Source organism: Myotis myotis, unplaced genomic scaffold, assembly GCF_014108235.1.
Source record: "Myotis myotis isolate mMyoMyo1 unplaced genomic scaffold, mMyoMyo1.p scaffold_m19_p_1, whole genome shotgun sequence".
NCBI lineage: Eukaryota > Metazoa > Chordata > Mammalia > Chiroptera > Vespertilionidae > Myotis > Myotis myotis.
The window spans coordinates 15,703,336-15,721,747 of NW_023416313.1; the positions used below are offsets into that span (position 1 = coordinate 15,703,336).

Consider the following 18,412-nt stretch of genomic DNA (forward strand, 5'->3'; position numbering starts at 1 on the left):
TTGTCAGGGCAGGGACAGGGGGAGAGAGAAGAAGAAGGGGTTCTAATATGAGGTGACAGAAGACTTGACTTTGGGTGGTGGACACATGGTGCTATAAACAGATTTTTGTAACTTAGAAATCCACACATGAATCCTATATGTTCATGTTGACCAATGTCACCCCAACAAAATTTAATTAAAAATATATATGCATAAACACATTTGAAATAAAGTTTTTGTTATTTTGACAATATTATTCTAGTTTGTGTATTATTCCATACGCCTTTTTCTAGTTGCCTTTGGTGATATCATTCAATTAGTTAAATCAGCTATTTCTAGTTTTTCTAAAAATCTTTTATGTTTCCTTGAAGGCAAGAAATATGTTTTACTTTGTGGGCACACAGATTCCTGTATGCGAATGCTCAGTAAGTTGAAAGCGGAGTGAATTCTGAATAAGTGACTGAATAAATGAATACATGAAAGAGGAGGAATATAGATGGTATATTCCTTGAAGACGGGGATAATGTCTAAGTCATCCTTGAATTGCCAATGCTTCCCAGAAAACTTATCAATAAACACGTCCTGGCCCTAGCTGGTTTGGCTCAGTGGATAGAGTGTCGGCCTGCGGACTGAAGGGTCCCAGGTTCGATTCCGGTCAAGGGCATGTACCTGGGGTTGCGGGCAGATGTGCCCGCAAGAGGCAGCTGAATCGATGTTTCTCTCTCATGGAAATTCTAACTCTCTATCCCTCTCCCTCTCCCTTCCTCTCTGTAAAAAATCAATAAAATATACATAAAAAACATAAACACGTCCTGGTTAAGTTGTTGGATGAGAAGACCTTGTTTGTTTATTCCTGGCATAAAACCACAGAGAATAGAAGCAGGAGAAATGCAGATAAGAGGGAGAGCTAAGTATAGTGCTAGACAGCTTTACAATTGTTACTTCAGCTCATCACAGCATCTATGAACTGGGCATGTATTATTTTATTTTATTTTTTAAATATATTTTATTGATTTTTTACAGAGAGAAAGGGAGAGGGGTAGAGAGTTAGAAACATTGACGAGAGAGAAACGTCAATTTAGCTTGTATTATTTTAGAGAGGAAGAAACTGAGTTCTGAAATTTAAGCACCTCGCCCAAGTTCACATCGCTAGGGTCAGAGTCTGATTATTCTTGCAAGTAATTTGCATGTCTGTGTGTGCACGGCCCGTTTCTGCAGAGATGGGAAGGTGAGAGAGGAAGGATCCTTTATAATAAAACACAAGAATAAGCAACTCTCCGAGTTCCCCTTGTGCCTCGGAGGCGCTGTGGCTCTGGAGGAAAGAGCTCTTCTCGCCTTTCAACCACCGACTAAGCAGGAACAAAGCAATAAAGATCTACCCTCTGGTGCCGTTTCTGCACTCGGAACGCAGGTGCTGGGGCCGTCAGGCGCGGGGGGGCACCAGAGAGGAACGGACGAACGCCGAGCGGTTGCCTGGTAACGCCCGCTGAGGCGTCCCAGCGTAATAAGGTCCGGGAGAAGTGTCACTAGCCTTGAGCGGGACCCCATAGCCCGTTGTCTCCGCGCCGGCGGCCTGTCCCCGCCGCCTGGCGGGCTAGGGCAGGGGAAATGTGGCAGGAGGAGTCGGATCTGTCTCTCAGTATCGCTCAGATAGTCCAAAAACTCAAGGGCTCCAGTTTGTACGCTCAGCTGGAACGTCAGGCCTGGGTAAGTGAGGCGGGCGGGAAGGGATGGGGCCGGGGCTGCGGCGATGCCTCCCGGTCTGTGGGAGCCCCTCGGACCCCGGCTGCAGCCGCCTCTGGTCTCTGCACCTCCGCTCCTGTGCGCGGAAAACCCTCTCTTCCAGGTCCCCACGCTCAGCCTCGCGCGTGGGGTAATAGGTTTTTGAAGGAGGGTGGGGCGCATCATGCCTTCCTTAGGACATAGAATCGCTAAAGCTATTTATTCATCGTATCGTCGTCCTTTACAGGGTCTAATATTTTAAACTGCTGGAAATCACCTTAGGTCTTTGGACCACACCTTCCCTCACTTTTTCTGTTCTAAATGTGGGGGTTTTTTTTTGCCTTAGCATCACTCACCTCCTTGCCTCTACCCTCCCTGCACTCATCCTCCCTCTACCCATCCACCTCGCATTTATTGAGCATTTTCCCAATGTGCTGGGTTCTTTGATGCAGAGATTGATTAAGGGATCTTTGTGTATGTGTGAATGCCATGTAAATGGAGTTATACAGTATGTCAATTTTTGTGCCTGGTTTCTGTCATTTAGAATCATGCTTTTTAAAAATATATATATTTTATTGATTTTTTTACAGAGAGGAGGGGAGAGGGATAGAGAGTTAGAAACATCAATGAGAGAGAAACATCGATCAGCTGCCTCCTGCACACTCCTCACTGGGGATGTGCCCACAACCAAGGTACATGCCCTTGACCAGAATCGAACCTGGTACCCTTGAGTCTGCAGGCTGATGCTCTATCCACTGAGCCAACCCGGTTAGGACTAGAATCATGCTTTTGTGACTCACTTATGTTGTTGGTATTTCAGTAGTTCAATTTCTTTTGGGAAAAAAAAATTGTTTTTAATTTTCAATGACAGTTGACATACAGTATTATTTACATATATAAAAGCCTAATATGCAAAGTGTCCCCTCAGGAGTTGGACCCACTGGGAGTTTGATCGCTTGTGATGAGGTGCGCTGACCACCAGGGGGCGGCGCAGAACGAAGGAAGGCCTGGCTGGCAGCCTCTAGGTACCCTACCTGTGCCCAAATTTTGTGCACTGGGCCTCTACTATTAGTATAAGGTGTACAGCATACTGATTAGATATCTGTATACCCCAATAGGTCTGGTTCCCATATATGTTCTGTTCCTTTGTATTGCTGAGTAATATTTCATTGTTTGGATAGGCTATGATTTGTTTATCCGTTCATTGATTGCTGGGCATCCTCAGTTATGAACTTATGGGTTGTTTCTGGTTATAGAGATTATAAATAAATCTGATACAAACATTCTGGTATAGGGTTTTGTTTGAATATTTTCCTTTTCTCTGGGATAAATACCTAGGAGTAGAATTGCTAAGTTGTATGATAAGTATATGTTTAATTCTATAAGAATCTGCCAGACTTTTCCAAAGTGGCTGTAGCATTTTGCATTTCCACCAGCAATTATGAGAGTTTCAGTTGCTCTGCATCCTTGCTAATATTGATGTCAGTTTTTTTTATTAATTAATTTTTATTTATTAATTACAATGTTCTGGTAGGAAAGTAATGATATCCCATTGAGACTTTAATTGCCTTTCCTAATACCAATGATATCAAGCATGTTATCATGCTTACATCTTCTTTGGTGAAGTAATCTGTTCAAATCCTTTGCCCATTAAAAAAATAGTTTGTTCTCTCATTGTTGAATTGTAAGGATTCTTTATATAAAGGACACAAGTCCTTTATCGGATACTCCTCTTGCAAATATTTTCTCCCAGTCTGTGGCTTATCTTTTCATTTTCTTAACTGGGTGTTTCAAATAGCAAAGCATTTTAATTTTGATGACATACGTTTTTATCAATTTCTTTTATGATTTGTGCTTTTTGTGCCTTACCTAAGAATCTTTTCCTGTTTTGTTGTAGCAGTTTATAGTTTTAGCTCTAAATTTAGATCATTTCCAGTTCATTTTTGTGTATGTTACTATGTAAAGCTTTTTTTTTTCACGTAGATGCCCAATACCACACCTATTTCTATTGCTTATTTGCCGATTTCCTTGACACCTTTGTTGAAAATTCCTTTAGTACACACACGCATACAGAGGACTCTGTCTGGCTCTCTATTCTGTTCCATTGCCCTGTTTGTTTACCAGTATGCTAATGCTACATTTTTTATTTTTGTAACTTTATAGTAAGTCTTGAAATCAGGTAATTAGTCCTCCAACTTTGTTCTTTTTAAAAACTGTTTTGTTTATTCTATGTCATTTGCTTTGCCATATAAAATTTATAATTATTTTATAAATTACTACAAAAAATCTTCCTGGATTTTGGATTGGGGTTTTGTTGAATGTATAGATCAGTTTGGGGAGAAATGACCTCTTAACAATATTGAATTTTCTGGCCCATGAATACACTTTATCTCTTCATTTATTTATAGCTTTATTTTCTATTGTTGGTGTTTTTACAGTTCAATATACAAATCTTGCACATATTTTAAGATTTTCCCCTAACTATTTTTATGCCATTATAAATGCTGATTTTTTTCTCATTTCAATTTTCAATTGTTTCTTGTTAGTATGTAGAAATACAATAGATATGTGTCTATTTGCCATGTATCCTGCAGCCTTACTAAACTTATTTATTATAGTTCCTCTTTTGTATATTGCTATGATTTTTCAAGTACATATTTCATATGTGAACAAAGACAATTTTCCTTTTCAATATATATGTTTTTATTTTTTATTTTTCTTGCCTTATTATACTGGCTACTGCTTCCAGTACAATGCTGTATAGATACTTTTTTATTAGGTTGAAGAAACTCTTTCTTATTCCTGTTTTTCTGAGAGTTTTATTATGAATGGATGTTGAATTTTGTTAAGTACCTTCCTTGTACATGTAGAGATTCTCAATGTGATTTTTATTTTTAATATGTTAATATGGTGAACAACACTGATTGTTTTTTGCATTCCAGAGATGAATTTCACTTGGTTACAATACATTATTATTATTTTTATATATATCTTGATTTAATTTCCTAATATTTTGTTGAAGATGTGAATATTTCCATAATAATATTGGTTTGTAGTTTTATTTTAACATCTTCGTCAAGTTTTGCTATTAGTTAATGCTGAACTCAGAAATCGACTTGGGCAGTGTTCCCTTCTCTCCTATTTTCTGGAAGAATTCGTGTAGAATTAATATTATTTCTTCCTTAAATGACTGGTTGAGTTCCGGGTAAAGTCATTAGGGCCTGGAGTTTTCTTTGTGGGAACATTTTTAATAAAAAATCTAATTTTTAAAATATATGCAGGGCTATTTGGGCTGTTTCTCTGGTTGAATGTGTACTTGAAAGGCATGAATGTTCTGCTCTTACTTTTCTATAAATGTCAATGAGGTCACATAGACCATTTTGTTCAAGTGTTCTGTATCTTACTAGGAAGAGGCCTCAGTCAACACCGTCAGACGTTTTATTATCACTGCCATTAGCTTCAGTTGTACCACAGGCTTCAGATTTGGTGGGCTGCTATACACTTTGTCCTTAGAAAGGATTCTGGGGGCATTGGAGGGGTTTTCTGTGTTTCTATGACCCTGTCCCTGCTCGCCTGTGCACAGAGGGAAGCCTCTCTCCATGCTCTTATCCCTTCCTCGGCAGTAGTCTGCCATCTGTTACCCTCCTGAGCTCATGGTAGGTACAGGTGTTCTCGTTCTCCTGGCCCTGGCCCATGTGTGTCGGGTAGGACTTCCTCAGTGTGCCTTCCTCTTCTCCCTGTGCAGCCGAATTCTGCCTTGTATCCGTGGCAGATCATGGGTAACAGAGAGATCCCTGCCCCTCCCTAGTGCTGGCTGACCTCTGCTTCAGCCTGGTGTGGGATCCTGGGCCCAAAGGCTCCCTTACCTTTCCGTGAGGAAGATGGTTTTTGCATCTGCCTTACTCCCAGAAGCAGTGAATTATCGCCTTGTCTTCAGCGTGGTTTTGGTTTCTGAATTCTCCCCTAGAGGTTTAAGGCATTTTCCTCACATGAGAGGAGAGTTTGGGCAAGGTAGCATGGTCTCATGCTTGTTCTGCAGTGGCAGCCTGTCCCTTCGTGCACACCTGTGCCACCGAAGGGGGCTCTCTGCAGCTCCATGCTCTGCCCTCCGTCTTTCGTGTGGACACCTGGTGTAGACCCATGGGAAAGAGCATGCAAGGGAGTGTGACTCCCCCTTGAGTTCTGAGCTCCCAGTTATTCTAAACTGACATGCTAGCCCACCTCTAATCTGTCATGGCTGAATTCTTAGCCAAATTCTTCTTTCTCGCTTCTGTAGGGTAGCCTTCTTTTCCTCCTGTTCTCTGTCAAACATTTAGGGTCCCGTCTGTCCTTGGCGGGGCTTGTTACTCTTTGGAATTTAGTTCACTGGATAGTCTTATATCTTCAATTTTCTGGTGGGTTCAAAAATTATGATTTTGTAGATTATACCACTTTTTCTCATTTGGTAGGATGGGAGCGACACATCTTGTACTGGCTTTCTACATGCTATGCATTATCAAAACTCTATTAGCAAGTGTTTAAAGATTGCATCTATGCCCACGAGAAAGATTGGTCTGTAATTTTCCTTTTTAGTAATGTCTTTGACAAGTGTTATATCAAGGTTATGCTGGCCTGATAAAATGAATAGGAAAGTGTTCCCTCTTTTTTTACTTTCTATTTGCTGAAAGGTTGTTATGAGGTTGTTGTGGTGTGTGTTTTTTTCCCCCTTAAATGCTTGGAGGAATTCTCCAATGAAGCCTGTGTCTCAGGCTTCATTTTCTTTGGGGAGGTTTATTTTTCTATTAGTAGACTTTATTATTTAGAATAGTTTTAGGTTTACAGAAAAAATTGATCAGAAGGTATAGAGTTCCCACACATCCCCTTTCCCCTTGAGCAGTTTCCCCTGTTATTAACATCTTGCGTAATGTGGTACATTTGTTGCAATTAGTGAACCAATCTTGATACATTATTGTTAAAGTCCTTAGTTTACATCAGGGTTCACTTTTTATGTTGTGTAGCTCTGTGGGTTTTGACAAATGTATAATGTCATGTGTCCGCTATTCCATTGTCTTACAGAATAGTTTCACTGTCTGAAAATCTTCTGTGCTCCCCCCTACTCATTCTTCTCTTTTCCGGAGACCCAGACAACCAGTGATTTCTTTTTTTACTGTCACTATAGTTTTGCCTTTAAGAATGTCATATACTTGGGGTCATACAGTATGTAGCTTTTTCAAACTGGCTTCTTTCACTTAGTAATATACATTAAGTTCTTCTATGTGGGTGTTTTTTTGTTTTGTTTTGTTTTTTGCTGAATAATATTTTTCGTGTGAATGTATCAGTTTGCTTATAAGTTCACCTATTGAAGGATGTCAATTGCTTCCAAGTTTTGGCAGTTATGAAGACAACTGCTATAAAAATTCCTGTGTAGATTTTTTTTTTTAAATCAACATACATTTCAACTTAGTTGGGAAAATATCAAGGGGGTAGTTGCTGGATTATATGGCTAAGACTATGATTAACTGATTCATCAGAAGCTGACAATGTGTCTTCCAATGTGGCTGTACCATTTTGCATTCCCAGCAATGAATGAGCGTTTCTGTTACTCCACATCCTCACCGCATTTGCTGTTTTAGATTTTAGCTATTCTAATAGGTATGTTGTAATATCTCACTGTTGTTTTAATTTGAAATTTCTTTTGTTTTGTTTCTGTTTTTTAAATTTATCTTTGTTGTTGAAAGTATTACAGATGTCCCCCCCCCCCCCGCCCCCCCCACTGATCACCTCTACCCCACCCCAGCCCCAGGCCTTCACCATATTATAGTTTGTGTCCATGGGTTATGCACATATGCATATAAGTTCTTTGGTTAATAACATGCACCTAAGCATCTTTTTATATATTCATTTGCCATCTGTATGTCTTCTTTGGTGAGATGTCTGTTCAGATCGTTTGCCCCTTTTAAAATTGTATGTTTTTTTATTATTGTGTTTTAAGGGTATTTGTTACCTCAGGCACAATTCTAGGCCCAGGGCATACAACAGTGAATAAGATAAAGTACCTCCCTCATGTAGAGATGATAGTGTTAAAAATAAGTACAGGTCGACAATACCTTATCAAAAACCAGGGGCCAGATGTGTTTCAAAATTCAGATGTTTTTCAAATTTTAGAAAGGTAATTTATGCATATCCTGTATGTTCTTTAATATCTCTACCAACGTCTTTCAGCACCCAGTAATTACATAGATTAATATTTATGTGGCAAAATGTATGAATTTTCATACTTGGTGTGATAAATAAGAACTATAAATAATCTCATGTCAATTCAGGTCAGATCAGATTTTGCCATTAAATGAGTTCAAATCAGGGCAGATTTTGGCACAATTCGATTAGACAAAAACTGGTTTTCAAAGCTCTTTAGATTCTGGAATTTCAAGTAAAGGATTATGTATCTACACCTATAACATTTAACAGTTAGTAAAAAAGTAGGGCAAGGAAATAGAAAGATAAAACAATGTAAGGAGACTCAAAACATGTATTTGACTAGTTCTTAAGATAAAGAATTAACAGACCTGTACTATTATAGATTCATAAAAATATAATTACAGATCTTTTAAAAGTAGTGCAGTTTTGGACTTGGAAAACAAATGTGATAACAACTTTGCCTTAATTTGTATCCATTGGCTCAGACATCCTATATAATAAAGAACTAATATGCTAATTAGACCAGACAGCCAGACATCCTTCCAGATGACCTTCCGGATGAAGCCAGGGCTGCAAGGGCTGAGGCAAGAATGACCTTCCTGAATGACCAGTGGGCAGGGGGCAGGGCCGGTGAGCCTGCGCCACCAGGCCAGCCACAGTGGTCCCGGTGCACCCCCCTTCCACAGAGGTGGCGGGAGAGGGGATGCACGGTCCCAGCACCTCGCAGAGACAGGATAGGGTGCAACCACAGTGCCTCAACCTCCCCTGACCCCTCCCCCGGCCGGCCCGGCCCCCGATTACACCCCCCCCCCCACAACCAGTGGGTGGGTGGCGGGGCCAGTGCTAAGGAGCAGCAATCCAGCTTCTGGTTGAGCAGCACTCCCCCCCTTCCTCCCCTTCCTCCTCCCTCCCCCTCCACTCAGCCAGAAACTGGGCTCAGCTGGCAAGTACAGGCAGGCGGTCAGGAGCAAGGGGTCCTGGACTGAGAGAGGGATGTCTGAGTGCTGGCTTAGGCCCGGAGGGATTGGGCCTAAGCCGGCAGGTGGACATCCCCCAAGGGGTCCCGGACTGCGAGAGGTTGCAGGCCAGGCTGAGGGACCCCCGCCCCCACGCACAAACCCAGTGCATGAATTTCATGCACCAGGCCTCTAGTTCAATATAAATCAACTAACTCTTAGAGGCAACTTTACAACCAGCTTTGATAACATACTTTTATACATCTGGCTGTGTATTTTTTACATGCCTTTAAAATTTTAATCTAGAGGGCATTTTCTGAACTGCTTCCATTTTGTCTGTTTGTGTCTACCCAGAGGGTCTAGAGCAGTGTGGCCCAAATTAATTAGAAAAATAAAACCACACAGCACATTTCTAAACCAATATAAATGGTTTTAGATCCTTTTCCCTACTATTGCTTCTCTATTAGTATTATGATTAAACATTGACTTTATTTTAATGTATCCTTTTATTTATTGAAGTTTAATTATTTAAGATATTAGGGTGATAACATGGATTTTTGTGGTTCTAGAAAGGTGTTATGTTGTGTTTTTGTTTTTTTCTAAGTTTCTTGAGTTACTTTATTATGAAGTCAACCTACATCTTAAAATTACATTTGCTCACTCATCCTCTCTAGACACTAGGATAATAGCCTAAACCCACATTAGATGCCTAGCACCAAATCAGCATTATTATTTTGTATCATGCATTATTTGTACTTAAAATGGATGTTGTGTAAAACCTCAAATGTTATTTCCATTCCATTAAATATTGAATAGGTCTTGTTGTTCGGATTATTATTATAAATAATAGAATTGTGAAAGGAAGGAATCTGAAAGAAGATAGGTTTTGGAGAGAGAAGAAATAATATAAATGATAGGATATTGTCATAAGTCTAGAACCCAAGAGCATCTCAAGGCTAGTGTCTCTACTAAAAATCTTATGAGATTGTATCTCAAATACTGTTTTTGTATTCTTCATTACCAGAAATTTGTACCAGAATTTAGAGATCATAAAAAGAGAAAAGAATATGACCTTTATTATTTATTTTAGGAAAATGCAAATTAAATGGATTTAATTAAATCGATTTTAATTAAAGATATTTTATGTAAGGCATGCATAGATAGAACATATATTGGTATTTAAAAGCCTGTGCCATGATTAGAGCTTTCTATCATCTGTCTTTCTTTTTTCTCTCGAAGGTGGGGATTGGCAAACACTAGGGGGAGCTCCTGATTGGACTAGCGCAGCTGGGATATATATTTATATGAATAATTCAGGGACTCAGATTGAGTTTGGTGTGAATCTGGAAGTGGTATTAGCCTTACCCATATCTACCTTAACTGCTGTCATACCCTTTAATCCTGGAAAGTAAGACAGTGAAGAAGTGGATGATGGTGTACAGGATTTCAAAATAAGTAACCCCCTGTCTTCATAGAATTTATGTACTTGAGGGATAAGATACCTATTAAAATGTAGGTTTGCTTTGTGTGAGTAAGATATCTCTTCGTGTTTTACTTCAGCCATGAGTTACTTAGAGACGGTCATGTCAGATTCTTGAATTAGGCAAAGCCAACTTGAAATGAGAGGGAAACGATTGATTAGTAAAGGAGAAGTTTAGACTGTTTCAGGCACAAAACAGGTTATGAAAAGAGGCTAAGAAGTGAAGCTGTGGCATAAGGGGAGGATAAGACAGCCAGTGCTGGCAGAGAAGAGGGCCAGCGTGGGGGTGTCAGCAAAAGAAAGCCAGTGAGGGCTCCATCCTCAGGTGAGAGAAACCGGAGCAGGGCTCCAATTACATAACACAGATTGAGTAGAAGGCATGGTCAGCTCGCACAGAGCCAGACTTCCCAATCGGAAACCAAAACTCATTCCTGGCTGTAATGCATGTCTACCCGGACTACTAGGATTACAGAAACAAATCTTGTGTACAATTTTAGAAAGAACCAAAACTATTAGGAAGCAATGGGAATATCCAATTCAATGTGTTTTTTTTAAAAAAAATATTTATTATTTAAAGTATTACATATGTCTCCATTTTCCCCTTTGGTCGCTCCCACCCCCCAGCATATGCCCCCACCCCTGTAGTGTCTGTGTCCACTGGTTATGCTTATATGCATGCATACAAGTCCTTCGGTTGATCTCTTACCCCCCACTCCCACCCTCCCCTACCTTCCCTCTGAGGATTGACAGACTGTTCGAAGCTTCTATGTCTCTGGATCTATTTTTGTTCATCAGTTTATGTTCATTATATTCCATAAATGAGTGAGATCATGTGATATTTTTCTTTCTCTGACTGGCTTATTTTACTTAGCATAATGTTCTCCAGGTCCATTCATGCTGTTGTAAATGGAAAGAGTTCTTTCTTATTTACAGATGCGTAGTATTCCATTGTGTAGATGTACCACAATTTTCTAATTCGCTCATCTGCTGATGGGCATTTAGGCTGTTTCCAAATCTTAGCTATTGTAAATTGTGATGCTATGAGCATAGGGGTGCATATGTCCTTTCTGATCAGTGTTTCTGATTTCTTGGGATATCAGAAGTGGGATTACTGGGTCAAATGGGAGTTCCATTTTTAATTTTTTGAGGAAATGCCATACTGTTTTCCACAATGGCTGCACCAGTCTGCATCTCCATCATCAGTGCACGAGGGTTCCTTTTTCTCCACATCCTCGCCAGCACTGTTGTTTGTCGATTTGTTGATGATAGCCATTCTGACAGGTGTGAGGTGGTATCTCATTGTCGTTAACGAGTCCCTCTTCTACGGTGGTGATGGGCTCTTAACAGAAAATAGATGAAGTCCAAAATTATGTTAATGATCAAAGAATGTTTGGGGATTGATCACACTTTTCTCTCTTTGTTTTTTGTTTATGTTCTTCAGTACATTGTGAGTTCCTCAAGAGTGAGGGAGGACTATGTCTTGTCTTTCTTTTTATACCCAACAACTGGAACATAGGAAGTGTCCAGTTAATTATTGAAAGAAGAATGCAAATGAATAGGCATATACTAAGGTATGGATATATTGAAAGGAAAAGTCTGGGGAAGAAGAAGTCTTGGATGGCACTCAAGGTGAAAAGATGGGAATGCATTCCCAATATAGCAACAGCAGTCAGGCTGAGCAAAGGGTTTCTGTTGTGGGGTACTTCCAGAGAGAAAGAGAGAGAGAGATTATATAGGTGGGGTGGAACTAGGCTTTTAGAGGATTGTAAACACTAAAACAAATTTGCCTTTATTCTATAGGCATTGAATGGGGTCATTGGGGGTATTTTGAGGAGAGTGGAGACATGAAAGTAGTTTTTAGGAGCATTAATCTGACATTGGTGATCAGGATAGATAGGAATAGAGGAGGGTGATCAGCTTCATGCTCCTCTTTATTCCTTCCCACATTCTATTGGACCTTGTGCTGTTCCATGCACTGTCAGTGCACAAGAGCATCCCCATGCCCTTGCTCAGTCCGTCCACACAGCCTATACTTCTTTGCTCCCCTTTCCAGTTTCTTGCATTAGAATGAATTGTTCCTTTTGTCTATGAATGATACCTCTGTTGTAACATTTTCTTTCTTATAGTGGAGTTGGTTTTCTTTCTTTCTTTTCTTTTTTTTAAATCGGCTCTTTCCTTTTTCAGACTAAAACTTCCAGAGAACAAGGATAAGGTCTTGTTGATTTTGAGTTTTCCATGGAGTTTTGCTGGTGTAGATCTAAGCAATCTGTAGTGCAAATGCATTCATTAAATACGTGTTTATGAAGAACTTACTGTGTGATAGCTATTGTGCTGGAACTTGGTACAGAGATGGAAGACACTTGTCCTCCAGATGCCTATAGTCTAGTAGAGTGATTCTCAAGGTATGATCTGTGAATTCCTGGTGGTCTATAGGATCCTTTCAGGTTAAAAGTATTTTATATAAAACTAGTAGCCCGGTGCACAAAAATTTGTGCACTCGGGGTGGGGGTGGTATCCCTCAATTATTAAACATTTATCGGCACAACACTGACCACATTGGTGGTGGTGGTGGTCTTGTCAGAATGTGTTATATTATGCAGATGAAAATCTATTTAAACAGATTTGATGTAGATATTTTCAAAGATGGAAGAATTGTCCCTGTCAACTATTTTAGTTGATTCATATCTTCACTAATTGTCATCATTGCAAAGTTTTCAGTCCCCATATGGATTGCTGGATATAATAGGTCATGCGCTGTCCCTGTCCTTTGTAGCCCTTGTTACCTTAAGGACTCTAGTTTTCCATTTATATGTTTAAGTACCAACCTTACCTGCTTAAAAATAACACTGCTCTCTCTGTTCCGTATCCTTCAGATGAAAAGTGGAGTTGGGTTGCAGCACAGGAGAGAAATTCAGAAGGGGAATACTGAAGTAATGACTGCAGTAGGAGAAGAGGGAACCTATTTCCTTGGCCACAGGCACTGGCGCCCTGGACCACAGGGCTGACAGCTTCTCCAGGTGGCTGCAGCCTGGGACCTCGGGCAGGTGCCTTGTCCGTCTCCTGGGCTGTAGCCAGCCGCAGGTGCTGGTGCCTGGACCAAAGGTGGGCGGCTTCTTGTTTTGGCAGCTTCTTCTTCTTTTGTGCTTCCAGGGGGGACAGTCAGTTATGTGTATATGTGCGTGCATGCAAACATAGGCGTGTACATGTGTGTATGTGGAAATCTGCTGGGAAAGTCAAAACCATAGAAGAGTTGCCCCCTATCTCTTGAATCTTCCAGAGATATCCCCCGCTTTTTTATTGTATCTCTACTGGAGAGTCAGTATTTGCAGCCAGCCAGCCAGTGACTCTCTCAGTATCTATTTCTGACTTCTTCTTTCCCTGTCTGTCTTCCAACCCCTAATCATATTTCTACCTGGATGCATCATTTTTACTCCCAATATGCTGTATAGAGAAGGAGTCAGGATGCTGTCTTCCCATGAATAGTACTCAGTGACAAACCAATTGCATTTTAGTTGGGCAATGCCCCTACCCACCCTTCATATCCCTTCCACCATGCATTTCTTTTTCCCTTTCTGTTTCTTGGATTGTTCTGCTGCTCCTTCTCTTCACCCTACCACCCTTGGATCATAATGTAAAATTCTTTTACCATGTCAAGAAATTATTAAAAATACAGGAACTTTGAAAAAAAATATACAGGTTCTTCTCCGAACACCGGCGGAGGGGTAGGGGGGCAGGGAAGAGGCGGCTGCTGGCGTCCGCCTCTTCCCTGCCTCGCCTGGCTTCTCCGATCACCAGCTGGGCAAGGGCAGCCCAGTTCTCCGATCATAGGCCAAGGGGCAGGGCAAAGGCAGCCTGCGGGGCCACCTTTGCCCTGCCTCCCGGCTCTTGCCTGCCGCCTGGGTATCTGATCACCATCAGCGGCAGGCGGCTTCTTCTGTCCTTCCCCTTTCACCTCCCAGCATTGCACCTACGTATGCAAATTAACTGCCATCTTTGTTGGTGATTAACCGCCATCTATGTTGGCAGTTAATTTGCATATCGCCCTGATCAGCTGATGGGAAGCATAGCGAAGGTATGGTGAATTACCATGTTTGTCTATTATTAGATTACATAGGATAGTACATAAGATATATAATGTATAATACAATGATACCTTTTTTAAAAAAAAATTTTCACTGTGCTAACATTTGTGCTGATGATAAAAAACAATGGCAGTGGGTTAACTGCTGGTGTCTTAGCACCAATCAGGGACCTGGTACCAAAATGTACTAGTAGTCACTATATTCTTCATCACCACACATTTATAGTAAAAGAAAAAGCCAGTTTTATTTTAGTGTCCTTGATGAAACAGCAAACAATTATTAGTTTTATTAAATCTAATTTCTTGAAAATATTTTTTTTAATATTCTGTTTGAGAAAATGGAAAGTATGTATAAGGCACTTCTGCTATATATTGAAATAAGATGTTTTTCAAGAGGAAAAGCAGACTCTGTTCCATGCTTCCATGCCTCTGGATCCTCTCTGTTGATCAGTTTATTTTGTTAATTATCTTCCACATATGTGTGAAATCATGTGATATTGTCTTTCTCTGACTGCGTTTTTCACTTAGCCTGATACTCTCCAAGTCCCTCCATGCTACCTCAAAGGGTAAGAGATTGTTCTTTTTTACTGCTGCACAGTATTCCATGGTATAAATGTAGCACAGCTTTTTTAGCCACTCATCTACTGATGGGCACTTAAGCCCATGGTGCTTTGTAAATACCAGGGAGAGGCACTTGGCAAGTCCTGGGGTTTCACAGGATGCTTCCTGACCAAGATCATGTGCCATTAGTAGGTGAGTCCCAGGACAATGGTAGAGGTTTGGGTGGTGAATGGAGTGGGAGAGCTGTGTAAGCAGATAGAACAGCACGGGAAAAGGCTCAGAGATAGTGTAACAGGACAATCAAAGGGTCTGGGCTGCCTGTCACTACTTGAGCCAATTCAGCCGAGACAGGGTTGAATCATATATGAGCGTTTATTCCTATAATGCCAGCAGAATGGGAGAGCAACAGGTCATCCACAAAAATCTGCTTTGCAGCCCCCTATAAGCCAGCTGTTTATATGTGGTAAAACAAAGATTACATGGGGAAGTAGGGATTACAGGCATGGGGAAGTAGAAGGCTGGGGTGGGACTCCATTCTTTGGGCAACAAGGTTGTTAATCTTTCCATGACAATAGGCTGTTCTTGAATGAGAATGGGCCACATTCCAAGGCTGACTCCCTGGTTTAAGATTGATTCCCAGGTCCCAGGGGCATACAACTCCTAGCCAGGTCAGAATGTCCTTTCTTGAACCAACACAAGGCAGTCGTGGTTAACAGAGCACAATTAGTATTTCCCATAACCATAACTAATCCCCCAAAATTCTATTTTTTTTCACTCTCATCATAGCAGCAACCTCTGTCTCTCCTTTGATATATGGACCTGCCTTTGACCTTCCTACACAGATTTCTTCCTAGGGCAGTGGTGTGTCTGGCTCTCTCAATCCTGGGAGAGAAAAGATGATTGAACCTCTTCACTAGCCGTCTCAGCCCATAGGAAAATTATGTTCATAGTGGGAAGATCCTGTGAACTTTTTTCTGAGGGCATCCATTCACTGAAGGAACTAGCAAGGTTAGTCACTTGAGAGTGAAGAGCTCAAGGTCAACTGAAAGTGAAGAACTCAAGTCCATCCTTGCTCACATGTAGGAGCCCATTCCTACTACGAGCCTGAGAGATTTGGCAGAGGCTGGGTGAAGGCTGAGCATAGAAGAGATTTCCCTTATGGAGTTCAAGGTCAAGTCAACCTACAGTCAATAACTCTGCTCTAAACTATAATAAAATACCACTCAACACTCACTAGGATGGTTATATTTTTTTAAAAAGCATTCATGAGAATGTTTAAAAATTGGACCCCTTGTACATTGGTGGAAATGTAAGATAGTGGGGCCATGTTGGAAAACGTTTTTGGCAGTTCCTCAATATTCTAAGCATAGAGTTACCAGATGACCCAGAAGTTCCACTTCTAGGTACATACACAAAAGAAATGGAAACATGTTCACACAAAAAACTTGTACACAATGTTCATAGCAGCGTTATCCATAAGAGCCTCAAACTGGAAACAACCCAGGTATTCATCAACTAATGAATGGGTAAACAAAATGTGGTATACCCATACACTAGAATATAGTATACATAAAACTTTAAAATATTATGCTAAGTGAAAGAAGCCAGTCACAAAAGACCAGCTATTATAACTGCATTTATGTGAAATGTCCCCTGCCCCCATAGGCATATCCCTGGAGGCTAATCCATACAGAATGCAGATTAGTGACTGCCTGGGGCTAGGGCTGGAGGACAGGGAGGGGGCACTGAAAAAGGGAGGCAACTGTTAATGGGTATGGGTTTCTTTGGAAGTGTTGCTAAAGTCCTACAATTGGAAGATGGAGATTAGAAACCAAGATGGCGGCATAGGTTAACGCTGGAGATTGCTGCCTCGAACAACCAATCAAAAATACAACTAAAAGATGGAATGGACATCATCCAGAACCACAGGAAGGCTGGCTGAGTGGAAATTCTACAACTAGGAGGAAAGAGAATATCATACCCAGACTCAGAGGAGGCGCAGTGCTGAAGTGAAATACTAAGGTGCGGAGTGCACGCGGAGCGGGTTGGTGGCGGAGGGCACGGTTGTTGTTTTCAATCAGGAGGGAGTTTCAGACTCTGAGCTCCAGATCCGGGCGAGTCTCTAGGGACCCAGACTCAAACGGGAGAAGCGGGACTGTCTGGCTTCGGTCGGAACTCGAAGGCAGCTTTCTCTCCGAGGTTTGCAGTGGTTGCTGGGACTCTGTGAGGCAGAGCCCCTAGGGACGGAACTGAGAGCAGCCATAACTGCTCGCTCCGGCCCGCCCTGTAGATCCCCGAGGACCCGCCCCGCCCAAGCCCTGCGCAGAGCCATTTGCCGGATAGCCTCAGGCAAACGCTAGATTAGCACCACCCTAGAGATCCAGCACAGAAGCTCTCCCACTGCTGACACAGCGGACTCTCATAGCCAGTTAGCCTGGAGGTCAAATCACCCCCAGCATTGCCGACAACAATCAAGGCTTAACTACAACAAGACTGCGCACAAAGACCACTAGGGGGTGCACCAAGAAAGCATAAAAAATGCGGAGACAAAGAAATAGGACAAAACTGTCAATGGAGGATATTGAGTTCAGAACCACACTTTTAAGGTCTCTTAAGAACTGTCTAGAAGCCGCCGATAAATGTAGTGAGATCCTCAAGAAATCTAATGAGACCCTCGAGGTTATGATAAAGAACCAACTAGAAATTAAGCATACACGGACTGAAATAATGAATACTATACAGACTCCCAACAGCAGACCAGAGGAGCACAAGAATCAAGGCAAAGATTTGAAATGCGAAGAAGCAAAAAACACCCAACCAGAAAAGCAAAATGAAAAAAGAATACGAAAATAGTGTAAGGAGCCTCTGGGACAGCTTCAAGCGCACCAACATCAGAATTATAGGGGTGCCAGAAGATGAGAGAGAGCAAGATATTGAAAACCTATTTGAAGAAATAATGACAGAAAACTTCCCCTACCTGGTGAAAGAAATAGACTTACAGGTCCAGGAAGCGCAGAGAACCCCAAACAAAAGGAATCCAAAGAGGACCACACCAAGACACATCATAATTAAAACGCCAAGAGCAAAAGACAAAGAGAGAATTTTAAAAGCAGCAAGAGAAAGACAGTCAGTTACCTACAAGGGAGTACCCATATGACTGTCAGCTGATTTCTCAACAGAAACTTTGCAGGCCAGAAGGGAGTGGCAAGAAATATTCAAAGTGATGAATGCCAAGAACCTACAACCAAGATTACTTTATCCAGCAAAGCTATCATTCAGAATTGAAGGTCAGATAAAGAGCTTCACAGATAAGAAAAAGCTAAAGGAGTTCATCACCACTAAATCAGTATTATATGAAATGCTGAAAGGTATCCTTTAAGAAGAGGAGGAAGAAGAAAAAGGTAAAGATACAAATTATGAACAACAAATACACATCTATCAACAAGTGAATCTGAA

The 18,412-nt window shown here is 41.2% G+C and overlaps 1 protein-coding gene across 2 annotated transcripts in view; it reads left to right on the plus strand.

Moving 5' to 3' along the window:
- Positions 1-1,463: 1,463 nt before the first annotated feature.
- The window catches only part of TBC1D19 (TBC1 domain family member 19), a 119,095-nt gene continuing 102,146 nt past the window's right edge, over positions 1,464-18,412 (plus strand). For both annotated transcript variants that reach the window (XM_036330721.1, XM_036330711.1), the window contains exon 1: positions 1,464-1,686. In XM_036330721.1, coding sequence (XP_036186614.1) covers positions 1,588-1,686 — 99 coding nt within the window. In that variant the 5' untranslated portion in view covers positions 1,464-1,587. The remainder of the gene's footprint in view (positions 1,687-18,412) is intronic.